The 16,476-nt window shown below is 51.4% G+C and overlaps 1 protein-coding gene across 6 annotated transcripts in view; it reads left to right on the top strand.

Moving 5' to 3' along the window:
- The window catches only part of LOC140394280 (glucagon-like peptide 1 receptor), a 62,155-nt gene that overhangs the window by 27,662 nt on the left and 18,017 nt on the right, over positions 1–16,476 (top strand). For all 6 annotated transcript variants that reach the window (XM_072481360.1, XM_072481361.1, XM_072481362.1 and 3 more), the window contains 2 exons: positions 2,815–2,875; positions 4,392–4,461. In XM_072481360.1, the coding sequence (XP_072337461.1) occupies positions 2,815–2,875; positions 4,392–4,461 (131 nt within the window). The remainder of the gene's footprint in view (positions 1–2,814; positions 2,876–4,391; positions 4,462–16,476) is intronic.

The following is a 16,476-nucleotide window of genomic DNA, read 5'->3' as shown; positions in this document are numbered from 1 at the left end:
TATTGCTGTTTGTGGAACTTGCTCTGTACAAGTTGGCTGCTGTGTTTCCCACTGCCTGTAAAGTGCTTTGGGATGTCCAGAAGGTGTGAAAGACACAACCATGCAAGTCTACATCATGCTGTGAATATGGAGAATGGGCTGTCCAGGAAGGGAGGGAATATGGAAAACCTTCATGGAGATTTGCTGATGATGTTTGAGGAGAGGCGATGGAAATGGACGGGCAGCACGGTGGCACAGTGGTTAGCATTGCTGCCTCACAGAGCCAGGGACCCAGGTTCAATTCCGACCTCGGGTGTCTGTCTGCATGGCGTTTGTATGTTCTCCCCGTGTCTGCGTGGGTTTCCTCCGGGTGCTCCGGTTTCGTCCCACAATCCAAAAATGTGCAGGTTAGGTGGATTGGCCATGCTAAATTGCCGCTTAGTGTCCAAAAGATTAGGTGGGGTTACTGGGTTCCAGGGATAGGATGGAGGCATGGGCTTGGGTGGGTGCTTTTTTCAGGGGCCGGTGCAGACTAGATTGGCCGAATGGCCTCCTTCTGCACTCTAAATTCTATGGGTTGTTTTGGGACCAGTCGGATCCCTGAACAACAGATTCTCTCTCCTGCCCCACATCGCCCAAACCACCACCCTAACCTTCTCCTCGTCTCTCTGTCCTGAGCATGCTGTCTCTTTCCTGGGAAGTAGTCCCATGGGTAGCGGCCTCCTGGACCGCTCCCTAGTGGCTTCTCTTCATTTGCAAGACTTGACAGTGCCCTGTTGTAGGCTGTTCAACCACTCAAAGCATCACACCTGAGTCTAATACTGGCCCAACCTAACATCTAGGAATTGGTGCAAATTTGGCCGGGACACAAATTTACTTTGATAAGTAAATTAGTGTTGTTTCAGAAGCCTCACTGCCACCCAGACGACCATGTGTGGGCTGACATTTGGGTACGTGTTTGTTTATGTGCTCTTTATTTAAAAAAATAAACAAATTAATTAATAAACTAATTTAAATCCCCTTAAAGGGGCACTGTGACAAAAATGCTAAATAAAATGAAAGAAAACTTATCAAAATAAATTAGTGTTCCTGAAGCTGATGATGAACTCTAGCCTCTGCAGCATTCACCGTGGCGTCAAGCATACATACCAGCGGATAATAGTGCTCCCTTTTCAGGGACACCTGGGTGTGAATGGAGTGCAACATAGGGGCAGACAGCCAGGTTTAACAACCCCCTCTATGGCCTGCTGCCTGGACCTATTAATGACAACCTTGGCCAGGCCCAGGAGCAGATCCATGTGGAGGCCTTTCAATGTGCCCACTCTCCTCTGCATCAGGTGGTCATAGATCGGGAGCTTGGGGCTGAAGGGCAAGCAAAACCTGAGGAGCAGCCCTTCAAATAATCGAAAAGGGGCTGCAACCTCACATTACCCATGTAGACATGGAACACAGACACCTCGGATTCGCAGAAAATACAGGTGGCCTGGGAGTCCGTGAAGCATCAGAATTGTTTGTTGTCAGGGACTGCTGCATGCAACACCCTCCATGCCAAATTGCTGATGGTAAATAGGAGGACACCCACATAAGAGAGCCTTTTCATACCCTTTTAATTCCAAAAATATTTTAAAAATTACAAACTGGCAGCCCCTTAAAGGGGGACCATAACAAAAAACAAAACTTTAAAGGAAACTAATCTAATTAAATAACATTTTTATTTTGGGGGGAATAATGCACCCCAGCCCCAACGGTACCAATTGGTCATGGAAGGTCTCAAGCATACCAGTGTTCACTGCATGGCCCCCGCCTTGGGCACTGGGCATGAACATAGCTGCAGGAGAGGGGCAAACTGTCGGGCTGGACAACTCCCTCAGCCGCCTGCGGCCTGGACCTATCAATTGCCACCTTGGCCAGGCTTACAAGGAGGTCATAGAAAATAGAATTTTTTTTTAAAAAGGTCCTCTAACCTTCCCGCTCCCGCTGCACCAGGTGGACAAAAATAAGGAAGGCAGGGTTAAAATGCAACCAGAAATTGCAGAGCAGCCCCTTCAAGTAGCTAAAAAGAGGCTGCAACCTTTGGCAATCTACATACATGTGGAACACGGACTCCCGTTGGCCACAAAAAAGGCAGGCCGCCTGGGAGTCCGGGAACCACTTTAATCTATGGTTGCATGGCACTGCTTCATGCAATACCCCCCATGCCAGGTCCCACATACAGAGCCCTCTATTGGGGACCTCTCCCACTGTCAGGTGGTAGAACAAATGCCAAGGTGCATCCTGATGGTGGAGAAAGGCCAGAAGGCGGAGGGTGTAGCAGCAGGCCACACAGGAAACTGCTCCGGGCCAAAGGGAAAGGCATGGAGGGAATTTCCACACGATGGCTCACATTGTGGGGATGCAGCTCCCGAAAGAGGTGTCAGGGCACAGGACCAATGCGGAATTCTGTCTGAACTGTTTAAATGGGAGTCCAACACACACTTGAGCCACCTTGACACCTATCGAATCAAAGCACCACAGTTTTCAGGCCATGGATGGCTTTGGCCACCAGCTGGGCATTAATAGTGTGTGATGCACAAGTTGAGTGTCTCTACTCTCTTAAAATGCCAAAATAAACTAATTAGCAAATGAATTAATTGACAGCCATTTAGAGATAAAATGTCAGTTTGTATGTACACAAGTAATTATCCAATGAGTGCTCCCCATCTGTACATACTTAACTTTAATTTGTACAATCAACAGAGATAAGCCTGTGCTTTTAAATGAACCGCAGACTTTGAGAAAGATTAATGAATGCTTAATGTGATGCAGGATTGTCTGATGTGTTTTGTCATTTTTTAGGCGCCCCCCTGATGTTTGTGTTACCATGGATCATTGTCAAGTTCTTGCAGGAGAATTCTGGGTAAGGCAAAAACTGTTCTTGCTTTGCTTTTCGAAGTTGTTTTTCCTATTATGTTTGTTTCTTTGATTCTCTCAAAGAGCTTCCTGAATTAATCAAGTATGAGAATAGACAGAGAATGATCGCAGGCTATTTGGTAACAAAATCGATTGATTGATTTATTGTCACATGTACCGAAGTACAGTGAAAAGCATTTTTCTGCGGCCAAAGGAACGTACACAGTACACAAAAAGAATAATCGACAAAGAGTGATTGGTTACACTGTAGAACAAGGGCCAAACAAAGCAAATACATGAGCAATATAGGGCGTTGTGAATAGTGTTCTTGCAGGGAACAGATCAGTCCGAAGGGCAATCGTTGAGGAGTCTTGTAGCTGTGGGGAAGAAGCTGTTCCTATGTCTGGATGTGTGGGTCTTCAACCTTCTATATCTTCTGCCTGAGGGAAGGGTCTGGAAGAAGGCAATGCCTGGGCGTGAGGGGTCTCTGATAATGCTGTCTGCCTTCCTGAGGCAGCAGGAGATGTAGACAGAATCAATGTGGGGGTGGCAAGCTTGTGTGATGCACTGGGCTGGTTCACCACACTCTGCAGTTTCTTGCGATCTAGGGCCGAGCAGTTGCGATGCCAAGCTGTGATGCAGTGGGGTAGGATGCTCTCTTATGGCACATCTGCAGCAGTATGTGAGAGGCGATGCAGACATGATGCAGAAGCATCATAACTAAGTGTAATGCTGACATCAACTGACAGATACTTCCCAGGAGGAGTCACTGGTCAGCAGAAAATTCACCATTCCCTATTATCCATCCTTCCCAGCCTATGAGACAGAGGAGCAGACGTGGGCCACTCGGCTCATCGAGTCTGCTCTGCCACTCAATGAGATCGTGGCTGATCTGATATAATTCTCAACTCCACTTTCCTGCCTTATCTCCATAACCCTCGATTCCTGTGGTGAATGTATTCACCTAATGCATGAGCTGTTTGTATAATGATGTGACCTATGACCTGGAAGGGATGATATGGTCTATTTCCAGGTACTGTACTGGAACCCCGGTGGGCTCCGCCTCTGGCTCCGCCCTCACCGGGGCCATATATAGACCGGCCACCTGTGGGTGGCACTCATTTGTACAGCTGACTCTGGCAGGCGAGTTCATGGATAATAAAGCCTAATGTTCACTCGTTCTCACGGTGAATTGATGGTATAACAATTCCCTTACTGATCGAAGTTCCTCATCGCTGGAACCAGTCTCGTTTAGAACCCATCCTAATGCCTCCACATTCTTCCCGCTGTGTGGCACCCAGACCTGGAGCAGTTCTCCACTGAAGCTGAGCCACTGTTTAGCACAGATTTATCCATGATTCACTGGCCCTATTTATAAACTCCAGGATTCTGTAAGTTTTGTTTTAGCTGCGCTCTCAACCTGCCTTTAATGGTTTGTGCTCATCTATGTCCAGGTCCTCCTGCTTTTGAACCCCTTTCCGAAACTATTTCAAATTTGGTTTCTGGTTTTGATTTTCTGACAGGTGCTGGAGGCAGAACACTAACATGTCTTTCTGGTGGATAGTGCGATCTCCGCTGTTACTCGTCATCACTGTGAGTGAGACTCTGTTTCTGGTTAAAGCGTATCCTTCCACATTCAGGCAGCAAGATTAAATGTTCTCACTGTGTGTAATATGCAGGCCACTACAACTGTAATATGGTGCCTTTATTGTAATTAAACCTCCCAAGGTGCTTCACGGGAGTATAATCAAACAAAATTTGACAAAAGCTTGGACAAAGTGATAGGATTTAAATAGTATCTTGAAGGAGGAAAGCAAGGTAGAGAGCTGAAGAGGTTTGGGGAAATTCAGAGCTTCGGGTCTCGTCAGCTGAAGCCAGAGCCACCAATGGGGAAGTTTAAAATCCGGGACGCTCAAAAGGCCCAGAATTCAAGGAGAGCTGATCTATCTCAGAGGGCTGTGGGGCAGGTGAGGATTACGGAGACTGGGAGGTCAACGTCATGGAGGATTCAAAAACAAGGCTGAGGATTTTCAGATTGAGGCATTACTGAACGGTGAGCAAGCACAGGGGTGATGGACGTACTTGATGCGAGTAAAGACATGAACAGCATTTTTAATGCGGGGGGGGGGGGGGCGATTCTCCCCTCCGCGCGATGGGCCGAGTACCCGCCACGTTCGGCCGAGTGCCGCTGGCGTTGATCTCGTGTGGTCCTACCCGGCAGGACCTCGGCGTTCTGGCTGTGGGGGGGTGGGGGTGCTCCACGGTGGCCTGGTCCGCGATCGGGGCCTACCGATCGGGGGGCGGCTATTCCGGTGGGGGGCCTATGTTCCTCTGCGCTGTGCCCCTGTAGGTCTCCGCCATGTTGTGTCGGGGCCGTCGCGGAGACGGTAACCCACGCGCATGCGCGAACTCGCGCCGGCCGTGGTATGCACGCACGAACTCGTGCCGGCTGTGCACGCGCCCGTATCGGCAGCTGGAGCTGCGCGAAGCGCTCCAGTGCCGTGCTGGCCCCCTGTGCGGCGCAGGATCGCTGATCCTAGGGGCCAGATAACGCCGTCATAAACGCTCCGGCATTTACGACGCCGTCAACACTTAGCCCCAGGATCGGAGAATCTCGCCCAGGAATACTTGCTGCGAATAAAGAATAATGTTATTGAGTAACTACAGACTCGAGCTTTGGGAGAATAGACAATCCCCCCAAACCCCTGTCTGGACCCCAACAACACAATGAAACTTGGTGGTAGTGAGTAAAAGTCTCAGTGAACCTGAAACAGTAGATACAGGGCTGGAAGACGACAGATCCTCAAAGGAAGAAAAACATTTAAGACGCTGGACTATTGCAGGAGCAACAGGGCAAGCTGAGACACCGACTTCAGATCGGACAGCAGTGTGCACAGACCTGAAACAGAGAGCAGCGCACAGAAGTAGTATCCGTTCCAGGGTTCAGCATTTCAGAGTGCAGAAGACTTGCAACAGGCCCATAATGCAGACAACTGGGGAAAAAGGTTCACAAGGTACAGAGCTGCTTCAGAGGTGCACAAATAGATCAAACGGACCCTGGGGATGCAATTCTCTTACTGTGTGGCGCTCAAGCAAGAGCACAATGTGGGCAGAGAATCCCAGGAGAGCCCTCCAGCAGGTCTCCCAGCAGCCTCCATGCCTCACGGGATTTACCCAAGTCCTGCGAGACGTCGAAGTCGGAACTCTGCCCAAAAGGGGCGGGACCAAATGGCGCTCCTGGAATTGGGTCTTAAACCTACTTAGGACCTACCTGCCCGATATCCACCGGCCTCCCTCGATTCTCCGGCCTTCCCAGGGAGACCAGCCAGGCGCCTTTCAGCACTGGGCCACACAGGGCGCGATTTTCCAGACAAATTTGGGGAGTTGTCGCGAAATTCCTGGTGCTTGGCCCAGAGAGGCCGGCAACGCTATTCAACGTTAATTGGTCCATTTAACAAGGCCTCACGAGCTTCTCGCCCCCAAATGCTGGCTCGCCAGCTGTTTCGCTGGCACTGCACTCGCCAGCCCCCCGCTAACAAGGTTGAGCAGCACATAAGTTGCATTTGCTCAACCTTCGTCAGCTCACAACAATGGTGCCGAAGAGAATGGCCCCAAGATTCGGGGATGCTGACCTGGAGAGGCTCCTGGATGTGGTGGAAGCCAGGAAGGATGTGCTGTTCCCCCGAGGTCCTGGAGGGTGAGCCACAAGGCAGCCAGTACTGCCTGGGGTGAGGTGGCCGCAGCAGTCAGCTCAGGCAGTGTGATAGGAGGACTGGCCTCCAGTGCCGGAAGAAGGTCAACGATGTACAGCGGGCAGCACAAGTGAGTAGACACCTACATTTCCCCCCCACACCCCACAAGGGAGCATCCCCCAAGGCGACCCTCAACCCTCCCTCCATCCTGCTCCCCCTTCAAACCCCCCCCCCCCCCCCCCCCCCCACAACTGTGAACCACGTGTGCAGCTTACGATGCCCTCTGTGTCTCTTCAGGAAAAGCTCTCCAATATTTGGCGGGAGAGGACCCAGGCTGGTGGTGGGGTGCTGGACTTGAGAATCCTCACCTCCTTCGAGGAGCGGGCCCTGGAGGTGGCTGGTGTGGCCGAGGTCAAGGCGGGCACCAACGTGGAGGCCGGCGGACGCTGCAGAGGTGAGGAACCACCGGGCTCCACCCGGAGGACCTGTCAAACTTGAGGACTGATCGCCTTACTGACTGACCCATCCCTCCCAGTGACCACATGTCCATTCTCCCACAGGTCCTCCAGCTGACAGCTGTGCCACCCTGTCCCGTGTGCTGACCCCGAGACGTGGCTCATCAGAGGGCTGTAACTCTGGATAGCTGGTGTCCAACGACGACGCCCCATAGGATGGATCCGGCTGGGCACTCAGCACCCTCTCCTCCCAGTTGGTGCCCATTGGACCCTGGGGTCCGCATTGGGATGCCACCCATCCCAGGTGGCACCCTCTCCTGACTGAGGAGAACACCTCGGAGAAGAGCGCCGTGGTTGCAACTGTTACAGTCGCGGCAAAGCTGTCATCCACCCTCCACCAGCGCAGATACACACACCTAGGTGGAAAATGTTAGTGGACAGGCCTCTGGAGCACAATCTGGTGAGCACCATACTGCTGATGATGCACAGCTAATGGAGACAGAAATCCCCAGGTGAGACAGTAGTTGGAAGTTTGCTGGGTCGCAGTGTGATGCTGAGCCTCTGGAACATGGTAGGGAGTGGCCGGGAGAATCAGAGGGAGATGTCAGCGTCACTCCAGTAGATGCATTGCAGTTTGGAGGAGTCCCAGAGGCTACGGGCAGAGGAGATGGCGTGGGTAATGAGTGGCACCGAGGCCAACAGCCGACCGCAGTGGCGAGCCTGGTGCATGACGTCGGAACCATGAGTGAAAGTGTCCAAGGCATCGTGCATGTCGGTGACGGCCATAGCAGAGTCTCAGCAGTATGCGCCTCGCTGGGGGAGGTGTCATCCTTGATCAGGTTCTGCGGGACATATCCCGCTCTCAGATGGGAATGGCCGAGGTACTGCCGAGCATCTCCCAGTCATTGAGGAGCATCACCGAGGGTGTTGACACGATGGTGCAGACCATGGGAACCGTCAGGGCTGGCAGAGCCAGGTGATGCAGGGGCAGCCGGGGCTCGAACTGGCTGCCCCTCTGTCCCAAGGTGGACCCCAGGGACCTACGGACACAAACTGGTCAGTCAAGGACAGTAGTGGGAAGTTGTGCGTGGAGTCCGAGGAGATAGGAGAGGTGCAAATGAATATTTTTCGTCAGTATTCACACAGGAAAAAGACAATGTTGTCGAGGAGAATACTGAGATTCAGGCTACTAGACTAGAAGGGCTTGAGGTTCATAAGGAGGAGGTGTTAGCAATTCTGGAAAGTGTGAAAATAGATAAGTCCCCTGGGCCGGATGGGATTTATCCTAGGATTCTCTGGGAAGCTAGGGAGGAGATTGCTGAGCCTTTGGCTTTGATCTTTAAGTCATCTTTGTCTACAGGAATAGTGCCAGAAGACTGGAGGATAGCAAATGTTGTCCCCTTGTTAAAGAAGGGGAGTAGAGACAACCCCGGTAACTATAGACCAGTGAGCCTTACTTCTGTTGTGGGCAAAATCTTGGAAAGGTTTATAAGAGATAGGATGTATAATCATCTGGAAAGGAATAATTTGATTATAGATAGTCAACACGGTTTTGTGAAGGGTAGGTCGTGCCTCACAAACCTTATTGAGTTCTTTGAGAAGGTGACCAAACAGGTGGATGAGGGTAAGGTAGTTGATGTGATGCATATGGATTTCAGTAAATGTTTGATAAGGTTCCCCACGGTAGGCTACTGCAGAAAATACAGAGGCATGGGATTCAGGGTGATTTAGCAATTTGGATCAGAAATTGGCTAGCTGGAAGAAGACAAAGGGTGGTGGTTGATGGGAAATGTTCAGACTGGAGTCCAGTTACTAGTGGTGTACCACAAGGATCTGTTTTGGGGCCACTGCTGTTTGTCATTTTTATAAATGACCTGGAGGAGGGCGTAGAAGGATGGGTGAGTAAATTTGCAGATGACACCAAAGTCGGTGGAGTTGTGGACAGTGCGGAAGGATGTTACAAGTTACAGAGGGACATAGATAAGCTGCAGCGCTGGGCTGAGAGGTGGCAAATGGAGTTTAATGCAGAAAAGTGTGAGGTGATTCATTTTGGAAGGAATAACAGGAAGACAGAGTACTGGGCTAATGGTAAGATTCTTGGCAGTGTGGATGAGCAGAGAGATCTCTGTGTCCATGTACATCGATCCCTGAAAGTTGCCACCCAGGTTCAGAGGGTTGTTAAGAAGGCATACGGTGTGTTAGCTTTTATTGGTAGAGGGATTGAGTTTCGGAGCCATGCGGTCATGTTGCAGTTGTACAAAACTCTGGTGCGGCCGCATTTGGAGTATTGCGTGCAATTCTGGTCGCCGCATTATAGGAAGGATGTGGAAGCATTGGAAAGGGTGCAGAGGAGATTTACCAGAATGTTGCCTGGTATGGAGGGAAGATCTTATGAGGAAAGGCTGAGGCCTTGAGGCTGTTTTCGTTAGAGAGAAGAAGGTTAAGAGGTGACTTAATTGAGGCATACAAGATGATCAGAGGATTGGATAGGGTGGACAAAGAGAGCCTTTTTCCTCGGACGGTGATGGCTAGCACGAGGGGACATAGCTTTAAATTGAGGGGAGATAGATATAGGACAGATGTCAGAGGTAGGTTCTTTACTCAGAGAGTAGTAAGGGCGTGGAATGCCCTGCCTGCAACAGTAGTGGAGTCGCCAACACTAAGGGCATTCAAATGGTCATTGGATAGACATATGGACGATAAGGGAATAGTGTAGATGGGCTTTAGTGGTTTCACAGGTCGGCGCAACATCGAGGGCCGAGCGGTCTGTACTGCGCTGTTATGTTCTATGGAAGAAGAGGGCGCTGATGCCAACCCGGACCCATCCCATGGAGTTGGGACGGTGGCCACCAGCTCTCCTGAGTTCCACCTCTTGATGAGGCTGCGTCTCGGGGTCAGCATTGGGGACAGGGCGAAACAGCTGTGCATGTGCCGTCGGCTGGTGAGTTGGGGCCCTCCGGCCCTTGAGCCCACAGAGGACGGCCACCAGGAGCATCGAAGGCCATGGGATGAGGTAAGCAGCTGGTTGCCTCCACCTCAAATGTGCATCCTGGAGAGACACCTAGACATAGAGCTAGGAGGGCAAAGCACATCGAGGATCACTGAGGGCACCAGGGGGTACCATTCAGGCCAGAAAAGAGTGTGAGCCAAAGCTTAAGACTGCTAAAATGGGGAAAAGCATGCTGCCTGCCATTTTGAAATGTCTCTGGTGTGGCAGGAACGAACCACACAAGTGTGAAGAATGTCCAGCAGAGGGGGCAAGGTACCCAAACGGTAAACAAAAGGCCACTTCAGAACTGTTTTTTAAAAAATATAAATTTAAAGTGCCCAATACTTTTTATTCCAATTAAGGGGCAATTTAGTGTGGCCAAACCACCTACACAGCACATCTTTGTGTTGTGGGGGTGAGACCCATGCAACGAGAGGAGAATGTGCAAACACCACACAGACAGTGACCCGGGGGCTGGGGTCGAACACGGGTCCTCAGCACCATGAGGCAGTAGTGCTCACCACTGCGCCACCCTGCCTCCCTACATTTCAAAACTGATTATCGTACAAAAACACTGACAGCCTGTAAAAAGAGGGAGAACATTTTAAAACAGAGCCTCGTATAAGTGGAAGAACCATAAACTATTAAAAAAATAACCTTTGTGGGGTAGGTAAATGATACTGAAAACAAGTATTGGAGTGTTAAACACGAAGTGGATAAACGAGAAACAGGAGCAAGGGTTTCTGTTTCATCAGATGAAGTCAAATAGTTCAAACATTGCAACCCTCGTCGGTCAAATTATAACGGTTCTGGTGGGGCAACTTTAAATGTCAAAGGCAAACTCATGGCAAAGCTGAAATCTAAAGACCAAGAAATCCTTGAACCTCTTTGTCATTCAAAATCAAGAGTGCTTTCTGCATCGCAGAAAGGCTTGCCTTAAACTGAATTAATGTATTAAATGGATGAAGATGCTGACTAACTACATTTATAATGCCATTCGGCCGTTAATGTTTCAATAGTGTCCTTTGGCATTGTATCCAGTCCAGAAATGTTCTAAAGAGACGATCGGCAGAATTCTACGCTCCTTTTTTAAAAATAAATTTAGAGTACCCAATTCTTTTTTTTTCAATTAAGGCGCAATCTAGTGTGGCCAATCCACCTACCCTGCACATCTTTGGGTTGTGGGGATTGAAGTGTTGGGTACTCTGAGACACAGACGAACCAACACGGTTGCGAATGGTACAACGCAGTTTTATTTCATTTAACTATTGACATAGTAAACTCTGGTACTCAGCACATGGTGACTGTCTGAGTGGCTGGCAATGAGGTCTGTGCCCTGAGCCGTCTCCTGCTGGACTGCCCAGGAAGTGTCGTGTTCCTTGTTTTGTACTGTGTATGCTCTTGTCTGTGATTGGCTGTTGTGTTGTGTGTTATAATTGGCCCGTTGATCTGTCCATCATTATGTATGTATGTATGTGCTGTGATGTTCACTTGAATATCATGACATCCTCCCTTTTTTACAAGATTATGTGCCTACGTGGTTATAAATAGAGATGTGTACTGAGTGCAGCTAAATGTGTGTGTGTGTAATATTTACAGCATGTACATGGGGCTTAACTATATACAAGGGGCAATGTCGGGTGTCACATAATAACGAGGTTGTACCATAACAAAGAACGGGGAAATGTGGAACGATAAAACAAATTCCTGTAACGATAAGAACATAAACCTGGGATCCTGGGATTATATTCATTGGAGTTTAGGAGGTTGAGGGGAGATCTAATAGAAACTTACAAGATAATGAATGGCTTAGATAGGGTGGATGTAGGGAAGTTGTTTCCATTAACAGGGGAGACTAGGACCCGGGAGCACAGCCTTAGAATAAAAGGGAGTCACTTTAGAACAGAGATGAGGAGAAATGTCTTCAGCCAGAGAGTGGTGGGTCTGTGGAATTCATTGCCACAGAGGGCGGTGGAGGCCGGGACGTTGAGTGTCTTTAAGACAGAAGTTGATAAATTCTTGATTTCTCGAGGAATTAAGGGCTATGGAGAGCGGGTAAATGGAGTTGAAATCAGCCATGATTGAATGGTGGAGTGGACTCAATGGGTCGAATGGCCTTACTTCCACTCCTATGTCTTATGGTCTTATCAACATGTTAACACAGTGGTTGCATGAGTTCAACGTGTAAACAGTCTCATAAGTCCAGTCTAGTAGGTGGGCGACAAATTCGGGTTGACCGCCTCAAGGGTAGGTCTGGAACCACCGGCTGAGGTGCGGGCCTGGCCACGGGCGACGACGGAAGGGGCATGGTAGCAGGCAGCTCCACAGAGTCGCTATCAGGAACAACAGGAGGACACGGTGTCAGTGTAAGGACTCGTAGCGAGCGTGGAAGTAGGCGAAGAGCCGGGCGATTGCGCCTACGAACGGATCCATCAGGCATGCGAACCAGGAACGAGCAGGGAGCCACGCATCGGAGAACTTCGGCAGGTGCTGACCAGCCACCTTCTGGTAGGTGGATGCGGACTTCGTCTCTAGGGGCCAGGGCGGGAAGATCAGTTGCCAGTGTGTCATATGACCTCTTCTGGCGACCGCGCTGCAGTTGTATCCTGTGCAATACCAGAGCATGGTCTATTGTGGGTGCCAGGATGGAAGGCACAGTGGTCCTGAGGGCACGATCCATCAGCAGTTGGGCTGGTGAGAGATCAGTGGCTAGTGGGGCCGAGCGATAGGCCAGAAGGGCGAGGCAGAAATCCGATCCAGCAGCAGCAGCCCTGCAGAGGAGCCGCTTGACAATGTGAACGCCCTTCTCCGCCTTTCCATTGGACTGGGGGTGCAGAGGGCTAGACGTAACGTGTGTAAAGCCATACGAGGCAGCAAACGATGACCATTCCTGGCTGGCGAAACAGGGCCCATTGTCGGACAAGACAGTCATCGGAATGCCGTGGCGAATGAAGGTGTCTTTGCAAGCCCTTATGACAGCAGACGACGTCAAATCGTGCAGGCGTATGACTTCTGGGTAGTTGGAGAAGTAGTCAACGATGATGACATAGTCCCTGCCGAGCACGTGAAATAGGTCCACACCCACCTTCGCCCAGGGAGACGTCACCAGTTCATGGGGCAGAAGCGTTTCAGGAGGTTGCGCCGGCTGAAACCTTTGGCAGGTGGGACAGTTGAGCACCATGTTGGCAATATCGTCACTGATGCCCGGCCAGTATACCGCCCCTCGGGCCCTCCGTCTGCACTTCTCGACCTCCAGGTGGCCTTCGTGTAGTTGGTCGAGAACCAGCTTGTGCATGCTGTGCGGAATCACAATCCGGTCCAGCTTCAGAAGGACACCACCAATGATGGCCAGGTCGTCTCGGACATTGTAGAACTGCGGGCACTGCCCTTTGAGTCACCCTTCCATCATGTGGCACATCACACGTTGTAGAAGGGGGTCGGCCGCAGTCTCTCGGCGAATACGGGCCAGACTGGAGTCGTCAGCTGGCAGATTTGCCGATGTGAAGGCCACCTGCGCCTCGACCTGACATATGAACCCCTCCGAATCTGGTGGCGTGCTCACTGCTCTGGATAGGGCATCCGCAACGATGAGTTCCTTCCCTGGGGTGTAGACCAGTTGGAAGTTGTACCTCCTGAGTTTAAGTAGGATGCGCTGGAGGCAAGGGGTCATCTCGTTCAGGTCCTTGTTTATGATGCTGACCAGGGGGCGGTGGTCAGTTTCAACGGTAAACCATACACATAATCATGGAACTTGACTAAACCGATTAGCAAGCCCAGGCACTCCTTTTCAATCTGCGCGTAGCGCTGTTCTGTGGGGGTCACGGCCCGCGAGGCATAGGCAACTGGGGCCCATGACGCCGTGTCATCCCGCTGCTGGAGCACTGCCCCAGTGCCGGATTGGCTGGCATCAGTCGAGATTTTGGTGGCACGAGACATGTCAAAAAAGGGCAATACCGGTGCAGTGGTGAGTTTAAGTTTGAGCTCCTCCCATTCCAGCTGGTGTGTGTGTTGCCACTGGAACTCTGTCGACCTTTTGACGAGGCGGCGCAGAGCTGTCGTGTGGGAGGCAAGGTTGGGAATGAACTTCCCCAGGAAGTTGACCATGCCAAGGAAGCGTAGCACTGCTTTCTTGTCTGCCGGCTGCGGCATGGCTGTGATGGCGCTCGCCTTGTCTGCATCCGGACGGACCCCTGACCGGGAAATATGGTCCCCCAGGAACTTCAGCTCGGTTTGGCCAAAGGAACACTTGGCTCGGTTGAGGCGCAGGCCGTTTTCCCATATGCGGGCAAAAACGCGTTGGAGACGATATATGTGCTCCTGTGGTGTGGTGGACCAGATGATGCCGTCGTCCACGTATACGCGCACCCCTTCGATGCCTTCCATCATCTGCTCCATGATCCTATGAAAGACCTCTGATGCCGAGATGATGCCAAATGGCATTCGGTTGTAGTAGAACCTGCCGAAAGGGGTATTGAAGGTGCACAACTTTCGGCTGGACAGATCGAGTTGGATCTGCCAAAACCCCTTAGAGGCATCCAGTTTCGTAAATATTTTCGCCTGGGCCATTTCGCTCGCGATCTCCTCCCGTTTGGGTATGGGATAATGTTCCCTCATGATATTGTTATTGAGGTATTTTGGGTCAATACATATCTGGAGCTCGCCGGAGGGCTTCTTGACACACACCATGGGGCTGACCCACTGTGTAGGCTCCGTGACCCTGGATAGGACCCCTTGGTCCTGGAGATCCTGCAGCTGCTGCTTGAGGCGGTCTTTGAGTGGCGCAGGGACACTGCGAGGTGTGTGAATGACCGGGATGCCGTCTGGTTTGAGGCAAATTCAGTAGGTGTATGGCAGTGTTCCCATGCCCTCCAATGCCTCCTGGTTGTGGGCGAGGAGCGATTGGAGCTGTGCGTTGAACTCTGCATCCGGGAAGTCAGACTTGCCGTCTGGAGAGAGAGTGGACTCGTTGCACGAGGTGGAGAGCCTTGCATGCCTGTGCGCCTAGCAGGGAGTCCTTCGATGAGCCGACTATCTCGAATGAGAGTGTGGCCGTGTGTGTGTTGTGTGTCACCTGGAGCTGGCAGGATCCCATAGCCGGGATAACGTTCCCGTTGTAGTCGACCATCCTGCACCGGGACGGCCGGATTGGTGGTCTGACCTTCATGGCGTAGAAGGCTGACCATGCTATGAGGTTGGCGGAGGCGTCAGTGTCCAGGCGGAAAGTGATCGGCGATCGGTTGACCATCAGGGTGGCACACCATTCATCACCCGGATTGATCATGTTGACTCGGTTCCCATCAATGACCGCAACCCGGAAGGCATCGCGGTCATCTGTGTCACCGGTCTGGATGTCGTCTGGGCCCGATTCGTAATTGGGGGGTTGAATGGTCCGCACGTCCCTGAGAGGTTGTCGGAGATGTGGAAGATCGACAGGTTGAGCTGCTCGACAGTAAGCAGCGTAGTGGCCCACCTTGCCACAGCGTAGGCATTGTCGGGTTCTTGCGGGACATTGCCCTTTTAAATGTGCAGCTCCACAGTTGCCGCACGTCGTGACGTCATGGCGTTCGTTGCGCCACTGCGCATGCGCAGTTCGGTCTGGAGTCGAGCGCGCCTGCACATCACGTCCCTCAGTGTTGCCGTAGGTTTTGGCGCGCACAAGCGCGGGATGCCTCAAAAAGCGAGTGAAACGGCCGCCCTTGTCCGGGCCGCGGGCCGGGAGGAACTTGATCGCCTGGACCCGTTTGGCCTCGTGGGGCACCTGGCTCGCCGATCCGGTCGCGTAGGACCCCCCTCCGCGTCGATTCAGTCACCTGAAATTGGGCATAGCGGCTAGTCGCATTCTCGTGCAGGACACAGGCTTCAATTGCAGAGGCTAAGGTTAGGCCTTTTATTTTTAAAAGCTGCTGGCGTAGGGTGCCCGAGGTGACCCCAAAAACGATCTGGTCCCGGATCATGGACTCTGAGGTGGTGTCGTAACCGCAGGACTGCGTGAGTATGCAGAGATGCGTCAAGAATGACTGAAAGAGCTCATCCTTACCTTGCAGGCGCTGCTGGAAGATATACCTCTCAAAGCTCTCATTGACCTCGGCGTTGAAGTGTTGGTCGAGCTTGAGGAGGACCGTCTTGTATTTAGATTTGTCCTCGCCTTCCGCGAACACCAGGGAGTTGTAGACATGGATGGCGCGCTGACCGGTGGTGGTGAGGAGGATGGCGATCTTTCTTTTGTCCGAGGCGCGCTCTTTTTTTTTGGCTTCCAGAAAGAGTTCGAAACGCTGTTTGAACAACGTCCAATTTACGCCAAGGTTCCCAACAACTTGCAACGGCTGCGGTGTGTTGACGGTGTCCATGGCGCAGGATGGCAGATTTGTGGGTAGGTATTAATTCACTTCTGGTACCATGAAGTGTTGGGTACTCTGATACACAGACGAACCAACACGGTTGCGAATGGTACAACGCAGTTTTATTTCATTTA

This window comes from Scyliorhinus torazame, chromosome 17, assembly GCF_047496885.1.
Source record: "Scyliorhinus torazame isolate Kashiwa2021f chromosome 17, sScyTor2.1, whole genome shotgun sequence".
Taxonomy (NCBI): domain Eukaryota; kingdom Metazoa; phylum Chordata; class Chondrichthyes; order Carcharhiniformes; family Scyliorhinidae; genus Scyliorhinus; species Scyliorhinus torazame.
The sequence above is the reverse complement of the archived record's forward strand: the minus strand, read 5'-3'. Positions and strand labels throughout refer to the sequence as shown.